At 35.7% G+C, this 23,837-nt stretch overlaps 1 protein-coding gene across 3 annotated transcripts in view; it reads left to right on the top strand.

Annotated features, from left to right (window-relative positions):
* The window catches only part of atf6 (activating transcription factor 6), a 45,508-nt gene that overhangs the window by 8,191 nt on the left and 13,480 nt on the right, over window positions 1-23,837 (top strand). Inside the window, exons 7-14 of one of the 3 annotated variants that reach the window (XM_058755806.1) lie at window positions 362-543; window positions 13,553-13,738; window positions 14,021-14,112; window positions 14,367-14,507; window positions 16,155-16,265; window positions 17,022-17,121; window positions 19,768-19,838; window positions 21,155-21,266. In XM_058755806.1, the coding sequence (XP_058611789.1) occupies window positions 362-543; window positions 13,553-13,738; window positions 14,021-14,112; window positions 14,367-14,507; window positions 16,155-16,265; window positions 17,022-17,121; window positions 19,768-19,838; window positions 21,155-21,266 (995 nt within the window). The other 2 variants (XM_058755807.1, XM_058755808.1) reach the window with 2 other exon arrangements.

The following is a 23,837-nucleotide window of genomic DNA, read 5'->3' as shown; positions in this document are numbered from 1 at the left end:
TAAGTCAGTGGGTGGCTGAGAGAATGGAAGTCGTTCGGAATGACCCCTGCCGGGGAGCCACCGCAAATTCCTCTCATTTAACTCAACACCAACAGAAACCCGTCACGCCTGACAAATTGTGTTTGTCTGTGTTACCTGGGGGTGACGTGTTTGGCTCTGGGTGAAGGATGGTGCTTAGCACAACTGTTTCCTTTTTTGATTAAAACAGTTTTTCTCTCCTTATGGTTATTAAACCAGTTTGTGCTATGAAAGCTTTACTTTCAGAGTGTTGAGATTAGTGATTCGTAAAATCTGTTGCACTTAACATTTTTTACTTAATTTGAATGGTGAAGTGTATAAACAGTATATGTTTCTCTTGCAGGTCAGCGAATGCTGCTATCTCAGCCTACTCAGGTTGTCCAGCTTCAGACGCCTCAGGCGGTGCCCACGCATGTAGTCACAGTGCCAGCACTGGCTCAGGACAGATCCGTCTCTGTTGTTGCACCGTTAACAGCATCTCCCGTGGTTGCCATGACACTGCAGAATTCCACCCCTGAGGATGATGTAAGTTTCTACTTGACCGCAAAACACTTCGTATTAAAGGGTGCTTTTGATATATTTTGTGACTTCTTCTAAATCACCACTGCATATGGTTCCAGTCAGCTGTCATTCAGCTAGTTCAACAAGCTCAGTTTTGATATTTTCAGCAGCGGAGCTAATGTGCTGACAGCTTGCATTGCTGCAGTTTTAAGATGGCACCGTCTCTAAAAAGTTGTGTAAGATTGCTAAGCCAATTAGTTTATGGCAACTCACCAACTAGTTTAAAAAATGTTTTTTTTAAGTATTCCAGTTTAGTGTGCAGTTCTCCCATGTTCAGCTCTGCATCAAGAAAGAGCTGTTATGAGAATTCAGTTTTTCAGAAAGCCAGATGCTTGACAGTGAAAGTAAAAGACTTGGTGGTATTCCATGTAAAATTTGTTTTTTTGATGTCAAATGACCTGTAAAATAACAAGACCAGAAGAACAGCAATTTTGTTGAACAGCAATGTACAAGCCAACGTGATTTGCCTTGGTTTGTAGATTAGATGGCAAGTGTGGTTTGCAGTCATAATAATCTCTGTGCAAACATTCATTGAAGTGTTTGCAAATATTTAAGTTTTTGTAGCAATAACTTTTGCATGGTCTCATTGTGAATTATCTGTAATGATCTTCAAGAGGAATTTTAAATATCAGCTGTCAGTGAAGTTATGGCTACAAAAACTTGCTCTCATCCAGAGTACCTTTTTACAGAACATTTTTGGCCTGATAATTCACTTTGGGCCCACATACAAAAAAAACATCAGCCACTTTTTGTAATAATATAGTATTTTCTCAAGTTGTGGTGATTATACGCTAATATGCATGATTAAATAATTAGTTACACTATTACACTAATGTTCAAAACTTTGGTGTAAGATTTTTTTGTTTGTTTTTAAAAGAAGTCTCTTACTCTCACAAAGACTGCATTTAAAAATATTGTGAAATATTACAATATAAAATAATACAATATAATATAATATATAAATATTTTTAATATTATAACATTATATAATCCCCCCCCCCCCCCCCCCCATTGACTATAGCCATTGTGAAAAGTAGTCTAACTGGCAATAAAAAATTCTCAAACTTTCCAGGAATTATATTGTAACAGTAACATGTAATTGTGATTTAAAAGATTATTTTTCTTTTAATTTGCAATTTCAATATGGAACAAACTCTGCATCTCAGTAATACTTAGTGTAGCATCAGACTCTAATTCTAGTGTTTTTGCTCAAAGCTTTACGGCTGCTGCTGTGTTATTTCCCCTCCCAAAAATTTGATTGACATCCCCAAAAAGTGTGACTGTGTGCAGTACTTTCCACATTGCTTTGTTTGTTTGAGTGTCTCGACATGGCATCAGTGGCTCGACCAATAGCGTGTGTTTGAGGTGGGGCTTTCCTGTTTTCCGTACAGTAGAATGGGGTGATTTGGAAACCTGTTTGATATTAATGGTTATAGTTTAATAGTGCTAGTTGTGAGAATTACTCACTGGGACTTTAAATAAATATGGAGACCACGAAAGATAGAGAGGGAACCTGAATGACCATGGATCTGGTCTTACTTTGATAGTATTTACTCATCAAATGGTTTCTTAATCAAAAGCACGTGTTCTTCCATATGTGCTGTCCTGACATCAGCGAAAAGCCCTACCCAGATGTGAAAAATTAGACTCTGTTTATAGTTCAGAGAGGAGGAGGGGGTGTTATTGTAGAAATAGGAGAGAGAGAGACACATTAGGACCTCTAGGTGAGAAGAGCACGTATTGCTATAGTGAGGATAACGTTGGATAAAGAGGCAAAGAAGGGAACCCCTATTACAAACTGTATCAAATTGAGTGTTGCATTTTAACCGGACATACAGAATCATATTGATTTATTTAAATACTTTTACGATGCTTACATTTAAAAAGTTACTAGAATCTTAAGTTGTCTTATAATGTACCATATAAAGGTGTTTATTGTATTTTGTCCCTTTTTTACAAAAAATACTTTGAGATCAAACAATAATTGGTGAACCCCCTGCAGTACTGCTATGGACTCCCTAGGGGTCGTGAAGCTCGTTGAAAACCCCTTTTCTTTGGCAGTAATAGTAGATTTCTGAAGAATCATATGACAATTTCAGCTTTGCCATCACAGGAATAAATTACATTTTGAAATATGTGACCCTGGACGACAAAACCAGTCTTTAAGTGTCCATTTTTTTCGAAATTGAGATTTATACATCATCTGAAAGCTGAATAAATAAGCTTTCCATTGATGTATGGTTTGTTAGGACAATATATGGCTGAGATACAACTATTTGAAAATCTGGAATCTGAGGGTGCAAAAAAATCCAAATATTGAGAAAATCGCCTTTAAAATTGTCCAAATGAAGTTCTTAGCAATGCATATTACTAATCAAAAATTAAGTTTTGATACATTTACAGTAAGAAATGTACAAAATATCTTCATGGAACATGATCTTTACTTAATATACTAATGATTTTTGGCATAAAAGAAAAATTGATAATTTTGACCCATACAGTGTATTTTTGGCTATTGCTACAAATATACCCCAGCGACTTAAGACTGGTTTTGTGGTCCAGGGTCACAATATGAAAATGGAAAGCAGTTATTTTAAATTGGAATAATATTTCATAATATTATTGTTTTTACTGTTAGCATCAGTCCCTGTGTCCTTAGTTACAGACCAACAGTGAGCTCATTATTTTCCATTAAATTATTTGTTCCGACATACTGTAGAATCAACTGACCTCAGATTAATTAAATAGAGTTCAGGATTAGTCCCAAATTCCTGTGCATTTAGTGCTGTCTTTTCCACATTGGGGGTTATTATAGCTTTCATTGCCAGCTCTTTTCAAATTCTCTGAATTAAAAAAAAAAAAAAAAAACAGAGCACCTGTGTACATAAGTTTGGTTCATTTGTAGATTGGGTGGCATTGATTGGGAGAGAACAGTGAGGGAACGGACCTCCATAGAAGTACTGATAAATACAGGCCATGTAGTAAACATCACTGGGTAATGTCAGGAATTACTGCTAAACATCAGACTTTTTAACAACAGTTGTGTGAGGAATTACAGTCAGCCAGATAAAACACATTTCAAATGTTTTAATCCATGTCAACAGCCTAGTTGTTAGACTGTGAAATGCTGATTTTTAGAGTTTTACTCATTGTTTGTCTTTTGATGAAAATGTGCCTTAAATGTAGTCAGTATTTCATCATGTAATATTGTTTGACACATGGAATATACTAAATTTAGTCCAAAAAAATGTAATGCTTCATTTAGTGACTGTCTAAAATGACATGAATGTTCAAGAATGTAGTTATGTATACACATTGATGTAATCATTTTTATGCAGCATGTGAAAATTGAGCATGTGAAAGTATTCGCCATTAAGATATTACTTTATTGTAAAGTCTTCTTGCTTTGCGTGTTAGCTTCTAGCATATTGGTTTACATGTTTTTAAGATTGTTTAGGATATGAAAATGCTTATATAGTGTTGTTATGGTATTTGCATACTCACACCCTCAGTATTTAGACATTTGTAATGTTGTGTCCTTGTAGTGTTATTTTTTTTCTCACATGACTGATTTTTGTCAGCAGTGTTTTAATTAAAATAATTCAAGTATCATGACTGTAGTAAAAAAAAAAAAATTAATTAAAATACATTTATTTCATACTAAGTATAGTTCAAATCTGTTAACATATAATAGATATTACTGATATAAAAATTATAATTAAACTTTATTTGGAGTAGTACTTGTGCACAATGCACATTTCTTAATATTAAGCCTAAAAAATGTTTTAATGTCAATTTTGATGAGGATTGTGTTTTTTTTTTTTGTAAGATATTCAAAGTGTACCTGCAATAGTTCCACTTTAGCACAATATACTTCAGTATATCTTTAGTTGGACTTCAGCACTACTTCTGCACAATTAAGTGCATTAAGTACAAATTAGTTAGTTGTTCCAATTTAGCAGACTTTAAGTATACCAGTTTATTATACTAAAAGTATAATTGCAGGGTATTTTTATTAAGCACATATGTAAATGTATTTATAGATTGCTTCGCGTGAAGTTAATGTGTTTCAAATACATTTTAGTATATTTATTTTTCACTAGGGGATGCATCTTAATTATTGTAATGATTCATCTTTATTATCATTAATTTGTGTTCATTATCATTGCCTGGTCAGTACCTGGTGTGATTCATTGTCCCACCTATGTGGGCGGTACATTGTGTCATATGAATATGAATGCATTTATGCATTTATTAGTGTGATAGTATCATTGTAGTCCAGTATTTACATTAAGGTCATTATGTAGCACTTGGAAGCACCTTGAAGGCATATGTGACCCTGGACCACAAAACCAGTCTTAAGTGTCAATTTTTCGAAATTGAGATTTATACATCATCTGAAAGCTGAATATATTTGTTAGAATAGGACAATATTTGGCTGAGATGTAACTATTTGAAAATCTGGAATCTGAGGGTGCAAAAAATCTAAATATTGAGAAAATCGCCTTTTAAAATTGTCCAAATGAATTTCTTAGCAATGCATATTATTAATCAAAAATGAAGTTTTGATATTTACAGTAAGAAATTTACAAAATATCTTCATGGAACATGATCTTTACTTAATATCCTAATGATTTTTGGCATAAAAATTTTTTTTGGATAATTTTGACCCATACAATGTATTTTTGGCTATTGCTACAAATATACCCCAGCGACTTAAGACTGGTTTTGTGGTCCAGGGTCACACATGGTAGGGGGGAAACACTATATCACATTGCAGCTGCCTGCTCAAAATCACCAGCCTATCCATCCATAACTAATTTTATTACATGCACAGAAGCATTATTCAGCACATGCCATTAAAAACGCAATGTGGCATAGCACATTTGTTATGAATGAGCATTTACTGCTCTGGTGTTGCTCAACTGAATGGACCATGTATATAAAGTTCATATGTTTAAAACTCCCGTGGTGCAGCGTCCTGTGAGTTCTGTTTCCGACAGTGTTAAAATATGATATATTGAGTTAGATCCATATTTTATCATTATTTAGTGGATTAAGATCAGCTGTGCAACAGCCCCATGCATGTGCATTTCATTCCCATCTGCACATTTATGTGGTAGTTCATGGCCTGTGTGATTTTTATGCACCGTGTTCAATGTATTCAGTTCACACAAGCTGTCATTTAGACTCGGTCGTGAATGTCTGGGCAGAAGGGGAAGCAAAACAACTTCACACATTTATAGCAACAGTTATTGTCTCCATATACACCAGTGGTTTCCTTGTAAAATCCACATTTTTTTTGCATGTTGCAATTCTGCAGGTTTCAGATTTTATTCTAGTCTGTAATTATAAATCATCTTGTGTAACTTTAGAAATTTCATTTTCCAAAATAAGTTTCAAATGTAGACTTATATGATATGTTTGGAGGTGTGAATAGGCTGAAGAATATCTAATGTGTTTAGTATGTAAGCAATGACTGAGTTTGATCTGACGTTAAGGGGAATATGATGAAAGACTTGCCTCTGTAGCCTCAACGTCTGTTGGCTTTCAGAAAAAAAAGAAAAACTTTTTAGCAGAGCGTAGCCACATGTTCACTCTCTCTCCTGCTTCTGTTTTTATCCTTTATTCTGAGCTCCAGACTCTTGGTTGGGGTATTGTACTCCTACGTGGCAAACACACATACACACACGCTTATGCATGAACTCTCACACTCACACAGGCCACTCTATGCAGAGAGAAAGGAAAAAATGAAGTGATGCCTTCATGCATTTCATACATCTTATGTAATCGGGCTCAAGGATGAGGATTTTTTTTCCTGCTTGTAGGATCATATATATGTACACATTTTAATGTATGTATGTGTGTATGTATGTATGTATTAGTGCTGTCAATCGATTAATTTTTTTAAAAACTATGATTAATCGCAATTTTTTTCTGAGATTAATCGCAATTAATCCCACCTAACATTAAAGTTTTTAAATATACTTTTATATTGCAATAATTTCACATTCAATCTTCAAATTAATGTACAAACAACATTAATCAAATATTAAAAATATTCTGTCTTTATGGCTTCTTTTTTTTTAAGACTGAAGGCCAGTATCACTGATACCAATTAATAATAATTTCCTATAAATACCCCCTTATTTAACCATTGACTATAGCCATTCAACATTACATTATAATTAAGAGCTATCAATTTGAACATTTATTTGACTTTAAAAATAACTTCTAATTTATGTGAACTTAAAACAATCTTCACACAAACCCGTTTTAATAATTTAATAATCTGTGCCCCTCAGCAGAAATATACAGAAATTGTAGGGCTGTAACGGTATATGTATTCGTACCGTACTGTTTCGGTACGGGTCTTTCGATTCGGTACGCATGTGCGTGCGTGCAGACGCGTGCGGAGCGCGAGTGAACGCAATCATTCCTTCCTCTGTACTACTAGTTTTAACGCGAATAAACATGACTTAACATCTCATGTAATTGCTCAATCAGTGTTTCAACCGCGGAGAGACATCAACAAAACAGCGGGGAAATAAAATGTCACTAGCATTTCATTTACCTCAGAAAGTCATCCGTGTCCACAGCTCGTTAGTTCACTAGAGAAATGAAGTCTAGAGAGGAGCATTTCGCGAAATATCACACCATATACTCATTGTATTTTACTAAACCTGTTAGTCTTAATTAAAATGTATGTTTAAATTAATCTGTTATGAAACCTGCTATGACAGCCACTGTGTAATTGAATATATTTTTAATAAATAACGTAGAAATTGTATTATTTATAAGTTCATTTAAAAACTGCATTATGTGCAATTTACATATGCAATGTGCATCTTTTTTTTTTTTTTTTTTTAAAGTTGAGTGTTGATCATCTATTTAAAAATTTATTTAATTAAAGTTAAGTTGTTAGGCCTAGTTGTAACCTTATAATGTAAAAGGGCTCCATAGTTTTAAGCATAAACTGAGGTAGATTTTTATCACTAAGAAAATGTAAACTATAACTGAATGTATTTAAAGAAAGAGCAGCTTCAGTAAACCACTGTTTATTAAAAAAAAAAAAAAAAGTTTAGTTTTTCCCCCTGCTGTTCTGAAATTGTACCGAACCGTGACGTTAAACCCGAGGTATTTGTGTACCGTTACACCCCTAAGAAATTGAATAAAGTTATCAAATACTAAATTCTAAACTAAATACAAATGAATCCTTAAAGCTATAAAAGTTATTGATTTCCTTCTTTTTTTTCTTGATGAACAGACATCACGGTTATTGGATTTTGGCTGCTATTTCTTTGAGCTGCCGCTGCTGAACGTGATGCGGATCTGAGCATCGTTATTTACCTTTTCTGGCCCATTTCAGTGTCTACTAATGAGCTGACGAGTTGAATCGGTTGTGTTAGATGAGGGAGACAGTGCTAGGATGCTCCAGGACAGTTTTTAAAGCCATTTCAGAGATGTTCTTAATGTAACTCATATAACATATTACATGCATGCATAGTTTTAAGGCAGCTTTAATCGCCTTTTTTGGTAACTTCGTGCCTTAACTGACAATGACATTGCATGCTCGTAGTTTATTTCGCGATTTGATATAAAAAGATACAGGCTACAGCGCGCGCCGGTGCCTTTTTGCGTGCAATTGAAGATTTACCGTTTACCGCACAGTACCGTTTCCGCGCTCGTTTGACTCGCTCCTGCCGTAGTAGTGAAGCTGGAGAGCGCTTCTGAAACGTCTCCGGTTTGATGTGGTCATAAATACGTTCTGCGACTGAATAAATGCATTTCTTGTCAAGAAAAAAAGAGACCGAAGTAGCAGTTATGAGTGAGGTGGCCAACCCTAAGCTCTGCCCCTGCGTTAACGGCGTTAAATAATTTTAATCACTAATTTTATCACTAATTTTGACAGCATTAGTATGTATATATGTATAAAAATGTGTGTTTATATATGCATGTTTATCATTGTTGAATCAGACATACACAAACACACACACACACACACACACACATACATAAATAGGCCTATGTGTATGTTTCTGAATAGATGTTATGTATGTGTAGAATATGTATGTATATTGTTTTTATTTTTATATATATATATATATATATATATATATATATATATATATATATATATATATATATATATATATATATATATATATATATATATATAAAAATAACATAAACAAGTATGCTTATTTCTTTGGGTTTGTTTTACACACTGAGATAATTAATAGTTAAAATAATAACACCAACCCACCCATGTCACAGACAGTGACATAAGGATTGTCATTGAACTGTTTTGTAGAAATATTTATTTAGTGGATTGTTTCCCTTGGTTAAAAGCCAACAGGTTTTGGGAGAAACCGTTATCTTCAAAAAACACAATCACTTGATGCCAATAAGTACATTTTTAAGATTAAAAATAGGTCAGAGTCTATGTTTATCTTTCCTGTCTTTTTTTTTTTTTCTTTTTCCTGCGCTAATGTCATGATTGTGCAGTGGTAAAATGTGAAGGCCCATTGAAACTGTCACAGCTCATAGAGAGCTGTTGTGAGTGTGTGCGTGTGTGTGTATTTGTGGAGGGTTAGCACAGCTGTGGTTTAACTAGGGCTGCTTGTGGTTTGGCCTCAGAGGAGATTTTGGGTTTGAGGGGTTTAGGAGGAATTGCAGTGCAACAGTAAAACTGGCAGGTGGGGCAGGTGTCTTTGAGTGTGTGTGTGTTTATGTATGGCTGCTTGTGAGTTATTGTGGTGTGGGATGTTTGAAACAGCTGAATGCTGATGACTGTGTAGCAGATTGTATGTAATGCTTTGTTATAGCAGTTTAAGATTAATGATCTTTGGCATGACAGTCTGTGCAGCGTCAAGCAGATTTTATTTCCATGCCCCAGAAGGCTGTAGGCTGAGACTCTTTACGCTTTTCCTTTACACACCATTAGTAAACCAATATATTACCTGCCTGATTAATTGGCCAGTATTTAATTGCTCACCAAGACTGTGCTAATTTGATAAAATACAGTAAAACAGTAATATTGAGACATTTTTACAATTAAAAATAACTTTTCTATTCAATATATTTAAAAATGTAATTTATTAATGTGATGGCAAAGCTGAATTTTCAGCAGCCATTACTACAGTCTTCAGAAATCATTCTACTATGCTGATTGGGTGTGCTGGCTGATGTTTTTTATGAAAACCGTGGTACATTCTCTTTTTTTGATGAATAGAAAGTTCAAAAGAACAGCATTTATTATAAATGGTAATCTTTTGTAACATTATACATGTCTTTGATGTCAGTTTCAATCAAATTAATGCACTATTGCAGACTAAAAGTAGTAATTTCATTTAAAAAATGTATTGGCCATGTGTCTTCAGAAAATGTTGAAATTTATGTTATAGTAAATTATTAACATTGACCGCTCTTCTCTCTAGATATTAGATAATCATAGTCTGCCTTGATTAAACTAGCAGTTACATAGTAATATGGGAAGGAATATGATCTGAACAACTCTGTAATTCTAAAAGTTATATATCACCTACTTACCGCTAATAGATAGTTACATATCAGCAAAGACATAAAAAATTGACTACTTTTATGGTGCTTTAATAGAGACTTTTTGGTCACTGTGAACTATCATTGTATGGAAAGAATATGTGAGAAGATTCTGTAAAAATTCTGTATTTGTGTTCCATGGAAAAATAACAACGTATGGGTTTGGAACAACATGAGGGTGAGTTAAAAATGACACAATTTTAAATTTAAATTGTTCCTTTAATTATAGTTCCTTTAAATTGTAAATTGTTCCTTTAATTATAGTTTTGGTTGTGAATGCCATCTAGAAACTAGGATATTGCTCCAGAATGCAGATTTAGAGACTATTTGATCTAGGTGAAGTTAAAAAATTCTTGTGAGTTTGACACAACAGGAAAATGTATTTGTCTTTGAATTTTTATTTTTTTTCTAAAGCACTTTTCTAATTTTCTCCTTTTTTTTTTTTTTTTTTTTCTCACGGCACTCAGCATTGAGTAACTCACTTTAGCACATCTTTCCTAAACTGGATTCCTTAGGGTGAAATAAACTGTGATGTATTTCTGAAGGCGATGCCAAACAAAGCAGCTTTCAAGCTCAGTTTCAACAGCCATTTTAGTAGAATACTGCTATATCGGCTTTGTGAATTTGGGTAATAACCATGAGCTAACAAATAAGTTCACCAAGAATGTGTCAGAGTCTTGGTTAAATTGGTTGGTTAAAAGATGTTTTGACATGTTTTGAGCCTGCTTGGCTTTGCTATTAAGGTTCCTTAAGTTGTACGCATCACTCATTTGTAATTTGTATCAAGTGGCTGCCATTAGTCTGAGTGTTGGGTGATTGACATTTGGTTTGAATATACTGAGGTTTTGGTTAAAGGACATTCCCTCAGTCATATATGGGATTGAAATGTCATGAACATTGTTTCTACACAAATCCTCAGTAATGCTGAACTTTGGTGATCTGTGCCAACATCCACCAATCCCTTCCTCCCACCCGATTCGATCGCCATGGTGATGGCACCCCACGCTCTTGTAACCAAACATGTTATTCATTCCCAGGCCCTGGCCGTGGCCCGGTTCCCGGTTTTAGGAGCACTTTCTCATGAGATGGGAGCACAAACAGACACATGGAGATCCAAGCGGTTTAATCACCAGGACTATTAGGCCACAGTCTTAAAATGGTCTGGCTGGGAGAACGGTCAACCCCACCCCACTAGTGGTCTCGGTTTTCCTTTAGTCTATTGCAGTAAAGTTCTTTTGTGCACCTTCGTCTTTCTCCTTTCATTAGGGTGGGGTCTGTTCTCAGACATTTTTGCTGCAAGCATCTGACCCCTGAGTTTTGTCAGGTCTGGGTGGTGGTTTGATTATGTGCAGACCCTGCTTATGTAAGCTTAACTAACTATGTTTAATTGAGTAAGGGTTTTAATCGTGTTCCAGAACATTGTTAATGTGGAGCGCACACAAATTCATCACTTGTTGAAAGGTTTTTTTTTTTTTTTTTTTAATAAAACAGGCTCGTTGTTATGTCTGTGCCTAGAAAATGTAGTTGTTTTTTAAACTTTTGCCTAACACCAGTGCAGGAGCGATATCCAATTACAACTGCTATATACTTGAATGAAGAAAGTTCAAATCCCTCAACCCAAAGCTTTAGGTAACACTTCCAATGACCACTAAAATATATACAGTAACAGTACTGTTTGGGGTTAGTATAAAAAAAATAAATAAAATAAAATAAAAAAAAGGCTCCTATGCTTAACAATAACACAGTAAAACAGTGATATTGGAAAATATTGCAATGTTGAAAACAGTTGTGCTGCTTAATATTTTTTTTTGTGGAAGCAATGACACTTTTTTTTCAGGATTCTTTGAGTAATAGAAAGTTTAACAGAACAGCATTTATTTGAAATAGAAATCTTTAGTAACATTAAAAATGTCTGTAACACTTTAGATTAGGGAACATATTTGCTATTAACTAAGAGTTTTCCCTCAAACTCCTAATTTGCTGTTTATTAACAGTTAGTAAGGTAGTTGTTAAGTTTAGGTATGGGGTTAGTTTAAGGGATCTAGAATATGGTCATGAAGAATAAGGCATTAATATGTGCCTAATAAGTACTAATAAACAGCCAATATTCTAGTAATATGCATGCTAATAACCTACTAGTTAATAGTGAGAATTGGTCCTTTAAAAAAAAAAGTTACCCAAATGTCTTTGCTGAAAATTTTGATCAATTATGTTTGTACTTGCTGAGTAAAAGTAAAAAAAGAAAAGAAAAAAAGAGAACTTTATTTATTTTGTATTTTATTTATTTTTTTAACAGTAGTGTATCATGAAGTTAAGTTTATGGTAGGATCATGGATTTTTTTTATCATTTTTTACTTATCTTTTTATTTTCGTTATTATTTATTTTTGCTGATACTTTTTCTTTTAATTTTTCCACTTATAATTCCAGCCTGTAATGAACAACAGAAACATTCTTATGGCTTGAATGGAAAATAGGACATAAGGTCTGTCTCTCTTTTCACATTCCTCTGTACTGGACACTATGCCAGATGGTCCTGTCTGCTATTATCTTTAGGTGGAGTGTGTGTGGATGGGGGCTACGGGCACATATGGATGTCCAGCCTTGCTCCATTTGTCTTGACCAAAGCTAGAGCTGGTGAAAAGTTCGGACATCGTAGCCGCAAACTCTTTTTTTAATTTGCTTGCACTATAAACAACATTTAGTATGATTCAACCATGTTGCCAAACATTCGTCGTGACAGTTTTCCTGCAGGAAGAGTTAGTCTGTGTCTGGTACAAATGCCTGAAACAAAGGTCTCATTTGTGTGGTGGAAGTGAAGTTCAACAGCAAACTACCTTGCCTGTGTGTCACAGCTCATGAGCAAAGACTAGTGTAGGCTAATTACTATGAATGAATGATGCATTTTTATAGCGCTTTGTGTATTGCTGTACACCCAAAGTGCTTTACAATCATGTTGGGGGTCTTTCCTCAACCACCACCAGTTTGCAGCATCCACTTGGATGGTGCGACGGCAGCCACAGGACAACGGCGCCAGTGCACTCACCACACACCAGCTACAGGTGGAGAGAAGAGAGAGATAGAGCCAATCAAGTGGATGGGGATTATTATACCCCTACTCTTTACGAGAAGTGCCATGGGATTTTTAATGACCTCGGTTTAATGTCTCATCCGAAAGACGGTGCTTTTTGACAGTATAGTGTCCCCGTCACTATACTGGGGCGTTAGGACCCACCCAGACCACAGGGTGAGCACCCCCTGCTGGCCTCACTAACACCTCTTCTAACAGTAACCTAGTTTCCCCAGGAGGTCTCCCATCCAGGTACTGACCTTAGCTTCAGTGGGCAACCAGTCTTGGGCTGCAGGGTGATATGGCTGTGGTATACTAGTTTTGACCAAATTTTTTTCTTCCAGTCAAGTGCGTCTCGGAGACAGCAGCGCATGATAAAGAACCGAGAGTCTGCTTCTCTCTCCCGGAAGAAGAAAAAGGAGTATTTGTTGACGCTGGAGGCCCGTCTGAAGGTGGCGCTGTCAGAGAACGAGAAGCTGAAGAATGAAAATGGCACATTGAAAAGACAAGTGGAAGGCCTGATTACTGAGGTTGGTGTCCATCTACCTTGATCTCTTTGCAGGCTTTAATTTGAAGAAAGATTTTAGATTATTAGCAGACCCACTTAAAGTCAACGTGAAATGAAAATTTACCGTATCTAAATGCATGTTATTGACCATATTGTGAACGGTTATCCATTCATGTTACATTTTCTAATATTTCTAATAATTTCTAATAACGTGTTGACCTCATCATTTCAAATCAAAATGTCTCAACTTGTACTTCTGGTAAAATGACATGTTAACCGTCACTATTATTATTTTTCTCTCAAGAACTCTGTGCTGAAAACAACTGCGCCAAAACGGAGAGCTGTGTGTCTTATGGCGGTCATGGTCTTCTTGGTCTTTAACTTTGGTTCAACGAGGTAAATAATTTATTCATTCCATTTCTGTATTTTAATTTGTCATGGATTGTAAAATGATTGCACTTTAAGATTGATAAATGAATGTCCATATTAAATTATTTGTATAGGAAAGTGCTTGGTAGAAGATTAGAAGATTCCTTTCCTAAAGCCTGACTACAACCCATATGCATCTGTTCTGAAGGAACCAGAAGGAATGTGTTATATAATGGTTTATTTAATATCCTAACTTGTTTCCTTTTGTTTGTCCCACCCAGTCTGCTTGGAGGAGACAGAGGGTCTACATTTCCTGCTGCCCCTGCGTTCAGTGGCAGACACCTGCTGGGCTTTTCCCCAGAGTCGGGGAGAAACTTGGAGTCAGACAGTCCTCAGACTGATCCTTCTAACCCTGTGAACAGGTAACGCTATTCTGTAGTTTTCTATATTTGCACGAACACTAGTCATGCTTAATGTTCCGTGTTTGGCTGGAAACACCTGAGACACCTTTCAAATCTTGTAGAGTCCATTAATGTTTTGGAAAACACGTCAGCACAGGTGCTGAGTGACTCTGTCCAAATGCCTGCGTAAGAGAACAAGGCTCTTTTTCTGCCCCACACACGAGTTTACATACTATGACTGGATAGCTAGCTAAGTTTGTTATTTTATCTACCCAGGGCAATGTTTTGAAAGGCAATACTGGTTTCTCATGTCCAAAAAAATTGCTTCAATAACATAAAACTCATAACAGTTCAGAAAACCCACATGAAAAGATGGACATTTGAAGACATGGCTACTTTTAAAACCTGTATCCGTGTTTTCTCAAAGACATTCATCAAGCATCTAGTCAAATTTAAGTTACCTCACTCCCAGGGTCATGTTTCAAACCTCCTGGGCTAGACGAGATCACCAGCGTTGCTAAGATTGTGATAATTTTTTTGGGCTAAAACAGATGGTGTTCCACAAGGCTAATTTTTATTTTAGGTCCATTTTTATTTCCTTGCCTTGTTCTTTACTCTCTGGTGTTTCCATTTCTGCTGTGTTTTTTCCACTAACATCCGTTCCTACACTCGACTGAAGTTTTCTTTTCCAGCTTAAACTGTGTAATTGGTTTTTGAAATGCATCCTAGGATGCATTGTTTGAAATGGTTAGTTTTTTAGCTATCTGGGGAGCAAAGCAGGAAACGGAATTATGTAATTCAGCAGTGGAGAATGAATGAAAGCATATAGATTGAGATCCAGATGTTGGTTTTCCAAAGGAAGTTCATAAACACCTGCAAGAGTTTTAAAATCCCTTGTGAAATCTCTTGCTCCTGTATCATTCATCAGCATAATGTGTGTCACATTCCTAAAGGGCTGTATCCTCAATTTGCTGCCCGTGTCCCAGTCTGAGTTTGCTGTGCAGAGACTGTGATTCTAATAGCCCAGGATTTGTCCTATGTAAAGTATTTTTATTGTTGAGCATTGAATATATTAAGAACAGTTAGTCTGCCGTTTTAATTTATTGCCGCCTTAAGCCCACAAAGTAATCCAGACATCCCTTCTTCTGTGGGATGAGCTTCTCTATGTCAGCAAAGTTTGTGAGACATAAATCCAGCTTCCCAGAGCTTCAGTGTCACTCATTCCCAGCCAGAAGTGCTTGAGATGTCATTTCAGAGGCCACATGTTTCCTATTGCATTGAACTGTAGATGACTACATCATGAAGATTTAGTATTTTGTCGTTCATGATGTCTTGGCTTTATTTTAAGCACAGGTTCACTGTACCTGCGCTAAGCATGAATTTGGCACAAGTTGTTGGCATTGTTGATTTTAAAGATCTTGTCTTTTACTGTAGACAAGATAAGAAGGAACTATTTTGGCTTGCACACTTGCACATGGTATTCTTTCAGATGTTAAGCCAACAGTGCACCAAGAGATGATTAAATCAAGAGCCTTATAAAATTCCTTATGTTGTCATGGAATTAAAATGTCCTTATAAAGATTCTGAATCCCCATTTTCTGTTCTTTCCTTTGTTACTTACACTTTACTGTCTATTAATGTTGTTTTTATTCTCTCTCTTCCTCATAGGTTAGAGGATGTGGTATCAGAGCAGAAGGCACTGATGGTGGTGAAGGATCCTCTGTATTTCAGAACGCCACCTCCCTGCCAGCCACCTGTCAACAGGACCAAGTGCATGAAGTCAGTACTGAGCATGTTTTACATCAGTTGATATTCAAATGCTGTTTTAATATATATTTAATAGTGTTAGTACTATCTGGCAGTTCTGTGACGAGCCAGTTCTTCTCAGATTTAGATTACGGAACATGTGGTCCACAGTGCCCCAGATTTGCCCAGTCTGATCTGATCTGAACCGAACCGAAAAGGAATTTTTATTACAATAGCCCTAAACAACAGCTTTGGCACATAAACATCTGAGCTCTGTTGTGATGACAGTAAAAGATAATTGTAGCAGTCTTTGAATCATCCAACAGATCGGCTTTTTATAAAACAATTCCGCTCCTTGATTATGATTGGCTGAGCCATGTTTGAAGCTGTTGTAAAATACTCTATAAACACACACCTGAGACCTCATTAACCAGTATCATGCACAAATGATTTGAATTATTTTGTTGTTAAAAATTATACTTTTTTTTGTTGCTTTGTGTTTATATGTAGAAGCCATAGACCAGCTTCTTTGACCTTATTGCTTTAATAGGCACCAAACAGTGTTTTTTTTACTCTTCTCTGTGTTCTCTGTTCATTTATTATGTAGTTTGGTTGCAATTTCAAATCCATTGTCCAGCTATTCATTAAAAATAAGACCACAAAGATAAATTCTTGTCGACCATACCTTTTTTTTATACTAAACTATACAGTTTTGGATGACATAATTCTTTTTATTACCACAAGACATCTTATGAAATTTGAAATGATGTTTCTGCTCTTCATAACTAGGATAACGCATGAGCTGAGGGGCTGGGTACATCGTCACGAGGTTGAGCGGACCAAATCTCGCCGCCTGAGCAACACTCAACACAGAGGCAGAACCATCCTGGTATGACCTAACAACTTCTAGATTCTCCTCCTTTAAAACAGAGTTGTTTATCGTTCTTTTATTTTTTTGTTTTCTTTCTGATATTGTGGATAATCTGTCCTAAAAATTGAATCTGAAAACCACATCAGATTTGTGCAAACAAGAGACACCAAGGGGTCTTGACATTGTCCAGTGCAGTGACTGAATAGCCTTGTTTCTTTCAACTTCAGCATGACATCTGTTTCGGTGTGGCTCAAGTGCAGACACTGGGTTGCATACCTCCAACCCAGATACAGGCAGCTGAGAACCACCAGGATATAACACTGTCTATCTTCTTTAAATAGATCTTCAAAATGTTTACATTAGGGATGAGACCTCTCTCTTTGCACCCTTTCCTTTCACACTGCTCATCTCTTTCACTCCTTTTTAACCCACTCTAAGTATAATCCAGTAGTCTTGGGAAAGTAAACAGCCCCCTGCCCCAGTCTGCTGAGTCAATCTGTCTTTTCTCTCAGACTAATTTCCTTCTTCTTTTTTTTTTTTTTTTTTAAACAGTCATTTCCAAACTAAAGTCTAATTCTCTTCGAAACCACTGTCAGTAGCTTTACTTGATTTGAATGTGTGTATAAACCCTTCCTGTTCTGTTTAAGCTTTAAAAGCCCTATATAGAAGTCAGCAGTCAACAGTTTCCACAATTCATGTAATAAATTAATGTTAATACTACGCTACCTTTCAAAAATCAGAGGTCAGTAAAAGTAAAAAAAGTCTGTTATGCTCACCAAGTCTGCATTTATTTGATTAGAAATACTGTAAAAACAATAATAATACAATTTAAAACAACTTTACATTTATTTCTATATCAGTAAAGCTGAATTTTCAGCAGCTTAGTCTTCAGTGTCACATGATGTTTCAGAAATCATTGTGATATGATTTGGTGCTCAAGAAACATTAAATATTATTACTATTATTATTATTATCAATAACGAAAACAAATGTGCTGCTTATAATTTTTGTGGAACCCATGATACATTTTTTTCAGGATTTTTTTATTAATAAAGTTCAAAATCTATATTATATCACATTATATTATAACACTGTAATGACATTATAACGGTATTTACTGTCCCTTTTGTTCAAAGTAATTTGGTCATGCTAAATATATGTATTCATTTTTAATTAATCTTACTGACCCCAAACTTTTGACTGGTAGTGTATACCATTAAAAAATGTTTCAGTCTGACTATTCAATACACAGAGGCAGCATAAATGTATTAACACTGGAATCACAATGGTGGGAAATGATGAATGGATTCAGTTTATTTGCTTTGAGTCTCGTGCACAAAAGACAGAAAGTGCTGAGTACCATGACAACAGCACAATGTAGTTATCTACTTCTGTTTGTCTAGTTGTCTAGGTTCAGTCAAAGCGATAGCTTACACTCACATGAAAGGAGTCAGAGGAGACAAGGTGTTGTAAAAGATGTCAAAAAGTCACAAAGAATTGTCTTGAAATGTGTACACAAATATATTTTATTTCCTAGCCATACAACATATTGACTGCTGAAATTTTATAGGTTATACCAACAGCCACAAATCTAGGAGACAATATAAGGGTGAGGGTGGAGTAGCTTAGTGGTTTAAGATCTCTGAGCTGGAAACCAAGGTTCAAAACCTAAAAGGGGTAAATCGTAATCTATCACCATTGTGCACTTAAGCAAGATGCTTAACCGCACTGTTACTCCAGAGAGCCTTATACTGTAAATTATCATGACTGCTTTCTCTTGTATAACATTGCATAAATGTTTAAGAAATTTCGCCAGCTTGGGTTGCACTATTAATAATTTTGCTAAACACGTTCCAGAAACCTTTCTTTTAGCCCCATTCTGACTTAATGTGAAGCTGTACGATTTATGCAAGCAGAATTAATCAGGCTGTACTTGTTTGCGTTAGTTCCTTATCATTTATTTTTATCAGATAACTAACAGTTAAAGCAGTTGGAAAGACAGCTTGTTATGATTTGGAGAAACATAATGTGCAGCAAGTTGATTGTTTGAAAGGCTACTCTGTGTTTGAAGTGTCTGCCTTATGTTGGGAACTGCCTTGACAGACACAAGCATACACACACATCCACTGATAGCCATTTTCCACCGATAGGTTCCCATCGCCCAATCTGGAGTCCTGCCATGCATTTCCACCACATTAAAGACCTTCAGGTCAGGAAAAATCTCCGGCCCAGAAGACCTGGTGGTTTTAAACAGGAACTTCTAACTCCAGAGAAATACTGTCCTCACCATAAACAACAAAAACAACTCAAAGAAAACAAAACTAGGTTGCTTCCATTATTATACTCTGGTACTCCCACATTGTTTGCTTTCCGTCACCAGGATTGAGCCACTATGTAAATACTGTCGTCATGCAGGGTGCTGAGACGTTGGATGATTGAAGATGGATTGAGTGTGTTGACAGATGGCTGTTTCCCAGATTCTGTACACTGTCCACACAGAGCACAGAACTAAACAAATTCTGAGAGAGATGCTGTTTATCAGCATAACACACAATGACAGGAGCTCAAGTGCAGAGATATAAAAACATTTCCATTTTTCTTACTGTGCGTGCTTTATCAAATAGGTAAAAGGAAGTGACTTTTTTTTTTTTTTTTGTCCGGCAGAAAGCAGCAGATAAACGGGCTGAGGTACCACAGATCATGACACAGATCCAGTACACGGATTCCTCTGAAAAGTAAGTTGTGTGAAGAATTTCCTGCAATATCATTCAGGCCAAACAGAGTCTGCAATTGTATTAGTGCTTTATAGCCTTTTCATGGGGTATTTGCTCATGTGTGAAAATATTTCTGAAAACTTTGTGTAAATGTTGTAATGTTCACTAACGTGCATTCTGAGAAATGGTCTGAGGACAATTTGAATTCATGTATTACAAGACAACACAGTGAAGTTTGAAGCCCAATTCATGATCTGCCAAAGTACGTGGTAGATTTGGCACATTTGAGGAGTGTAGAGCTATAGAATTCTGTCCCAGCTTTCTTTTTTCTTTTTTAATGTCATTTTTCAAAGCTGTCGTCAAGTCTGGTAATAAAGCATGAGGGCACACAGAAATAGATTTCTTTTCTCATCTTTTTGTGCATCAGTATAAGTACATGCTATTATTTTTAATTCATAATCTTTGTAATGCCTCTGAAATAACTTTTCTAACAGTCTAATATTCAGGTTTGTGTTAACCAATAGCCAAATTGCTATTGAAGCATTGTTTCTGGCTGCTGGTGTACATCTTGCAATCTTTTAATAAAATATTTTGCCAGTAGTTAACACAATTACAAGATTTTCTCGACTGTGAAATTGATACCAGTCAAATAGCCACCCTGCAAGTGGATGCTGGTGTGTTTTAAGAGGAGAGACCTCCACAAAAAGACTGCAAACTGCATTTTGAAATGCCCACTTTTCACAGTCCTATCCAGATGTATAAAATCAAGTCACTTGGAAATGTCACATTACAGTACAATGAATTATGAATGCCATTTCTGTTGACTTCTGTTGAGGAAAATCTAACCTGGGTTATTGCCAAAAAACACAAAACAGTTTTTACACCTTACAGACATGTCTTTTTGTTTGTTTTCGTTTGTTTTGTTTTTTGGGGTGGGCCACTTGCTGTCCTCAGGCTAAATCATATTTCTGGCTGCTGTAGTTTGGCTGACCTCAGCAGTGCATTGGGCCAGAAATCAACATGGCTGTCATTCCATTGCTTCACACTGACAACAGAGGAAAGGCCACATTCACACAGGAAAGAAAGTGTTTTATCAAGAGATTCGTGAGAAATGTAATCAGACTTTTCGCTTGCTCTGGGTTGCATGGTGTTTTATTACAATAGGTATGCAAAGTAAATTCGATACAGCTTTTTCAAATGAACATAAGCGGCATGTATAAAGTTCCTTATTCAGTACAAGTTTTTACCTGCAGCAATAACATTAGAACAAGCGCAGGCAGTTGCTGTCAGTGGCAAAATGTAAATCAGAGTTTGAAGTGTTTGTATCCTGTATTCAGGACTCCCAGCAGCGAGCTGCAGGTGTATTACGCCCCTCACCGCACCTACAATGACTTCTTTGATGAACTCAACAGAAGAGGGGACACATTTTACGTGATCTCTTTCCGCCGGGTAAGTTGACCTCCCTATCTATCTGCCTATCTCTCTGTTCATCTGTCTATCTGCTTTCTATCGGCCTGTGGCCACACATGGATGTGGTTAATTGGTTTTAGAGCCCACACAGCAGCATAAAGGGACACTTGAGACTCTTCCAAATTAATGGCATGTCAGAGAATCTTCTAGCATGTGTTAGATCTTAGGAGGTCTTTATAAACTTCTGCTTTTTTCAGTTCGTAAATGATCGTTCTTGTTTAAAATAAAATACACTGTGGTTCTTGTAATGCCACCTCACTAGCATTTGGCATGTCTCTGATATTCAAATGAATATATGCAAGCTAGTAAGCTGATCTGTGGAGTTTTTTTCACCTGTATAAAGTATAATACAAATTTAATTATATTATAAAATGTATTAATTACGCTGTCCACTAGCATTCAGAGCTTTGGGGGCAATAGTAAATTAATACTTTTATTTTACAAAGATGCATGAAATTGATCTAAAGAGACAGAGATGTATAATGTTGCAAAATAAATGCCATTCTTTTGAACTCCTTTTTTTTTTTTTTCATCAAAACTTAAATGCATCACGGTTTCCACAAAAATAGTGTTTTCTACACTGATAATAAGACATTTTTGAGCAGCATTATTATGATTTCAGAACAATCATGTGGCACTGAAGAATGGAATAACGACTGCTGAAAATTCAGCTTTACCATCACAGCAATACTTTTGAGCAGTCTTGTTGTTATATTTTTAAATGATTTATTTTTAGTTTTTATTTAGTTTTGATATAAAATGGCTCCATCAGCCCAGGTTTAAAGTTTTAGTTGTCATAGCTGTGTTATGAATTTGACTGTAAAATGTGCTACAAATGTGCCATTCCTACTACATTTAGCAATAAACTTCTCAGTCTGGCATTCCCGGGGCATTTATGATTCAGTTGTACCCAGATTTTGTCAGATGACCTGCACAACAGAACAATTCCTCAGTGGGTTTGCCAAAGTTTGTGAGATTCATTGCAGAGAGTCATCAAAATCTATTCAAGAGATTTGTTTGAGGCTGTTTGGATCAACTAAAGACTTTTTGTTTGTTATTATTCATGGGCACATGTGCGTAATTTTTTTTGTTGTAATCACTTTGCTGGTAACATTATTTATTATTAGTGTTTTCAATGTCAGATTCACTAACCCCTAAACATCGCATACAAAAAGTGAGCTGTGATTTGGCTATTTTAGTGCACATTTCTAGTTTGTTTTATCTTTAAAACACTTTATTTTAGTCTTTTTTTTTCCTGCTAGTTTTCATCTTTGTAATAGGCCAAAAGACTTAGTCAGCTAAGAGTTATTCAGATGACTCGAGCCTAATTTTTTGTGCACATGTACATGATTTCAAGCTGTCATTAATTTGGAGTCGGACTGTATTTGTAGTAATCTGGACATTTTTTTTCTGTTTGTCTAATTGCACTTCATCTTTCATCAATTCCTTCCTTATTCTTTGTATGTTTAATGTTTTTTTTCCCCATACTCTCAGTACCTGCTTTAGATTATTCACTCGGAAGATGTGAATAATGTTGGCTGACATATTGAAAAAGAATCTTAAATCTCTTTTGTTACAAAGGGAACAGTGGACAAGCGTATCCGCATTCAGACAAACCAGAGTGGCCCAAAGCAAAAAAAGCTAGATTTATGTAATTAAATATTTCACCGGTTTGCATGGGATGTGACAGTGAATGGTTATCACTCTCTCTTTTCATCCTGATGATTTTTTTGTAATGACAAACAGGTCTCCACTTCTCTTTTTTGTGAAACTAAAACAAAGAAATGACTCATGTCAATGACTCATAATCAGAAAATAAAGATGTTTTTGTAGGACTGCTTTTTTTTCTCTCTTTTTTTTTTTTCAACTAAACTTGATTTAAAGACTCAAAAATCAAAGTTGTCTTCGTTTTTAGTGTTCATTAATCTCAACTAAACAAAATGAGCCCCATCCTTGGATGAGTTGAGCCAGAAGATGTTTGATTTAGTCATATTCGGACACTGCCCTGTTTTATGTTTGGTTAAGTCTCTAGGTTTATTCAGTCTTTTGGGAAGTCAGACTTTCACAACACTGACTCAGCTCCTCCAGAAACCTTCTCAGATGTTTACCTCCATTTAAGAACCTAAAAAAGGTCAAAGCCTAACCCATCATGTTGCAAATCTAAAACTCAAATGCTTTGACTTCCAATGTATGACCTATTGTTTAGTAGTAGACAGATTTTAAAAAATTGTCTGAAGAGCTTTTTTTGTTTTTCCCTAATGTTGCATTACTAATGCTGCACAGGACCTGGGGTCCAAAAGAAAGAAAAAAACATTTCCTGTAGAAAACCTCAGGAGTACAATATATTAGTATTTGTGTTGCACTTTATCTCAAAACAAAAAAATTCTGAATAGGAAAAATGGATAGCTCAACCAAAAATGAAAATTGTCACCCTACCTTTTTTGATATACAAAAGAAAAAATAATGAATTCAAATAACATACTGTAGGAGAGTAAATAAAACATTATTTCTTTTAAATAAAGGAAAGTGGTTGTTAATTGTTTGTTAAAC

The sequence above is a fragment of the Onychostoma macrolepis genome, chromosome 20 (assembly GCF_012432095.1).
Source record: "Onychostoma macrolepis isolate SWU-2019 chromosome 20, ASM1243209v1, whole genome shotgun sequence".
Taxonomy (NCBI): Eukaryota; Metazoa; Chordata; class Actinopteri; order Cypriniformes; family Cyprinidae; genus Onychostoma; species Onychostoma macrolepis.
The sequence above is the reverse complement of the archived record's forward strand: the minus strand, read 5'-3'. Positions and strand labels throughout refer to the sequence as shown.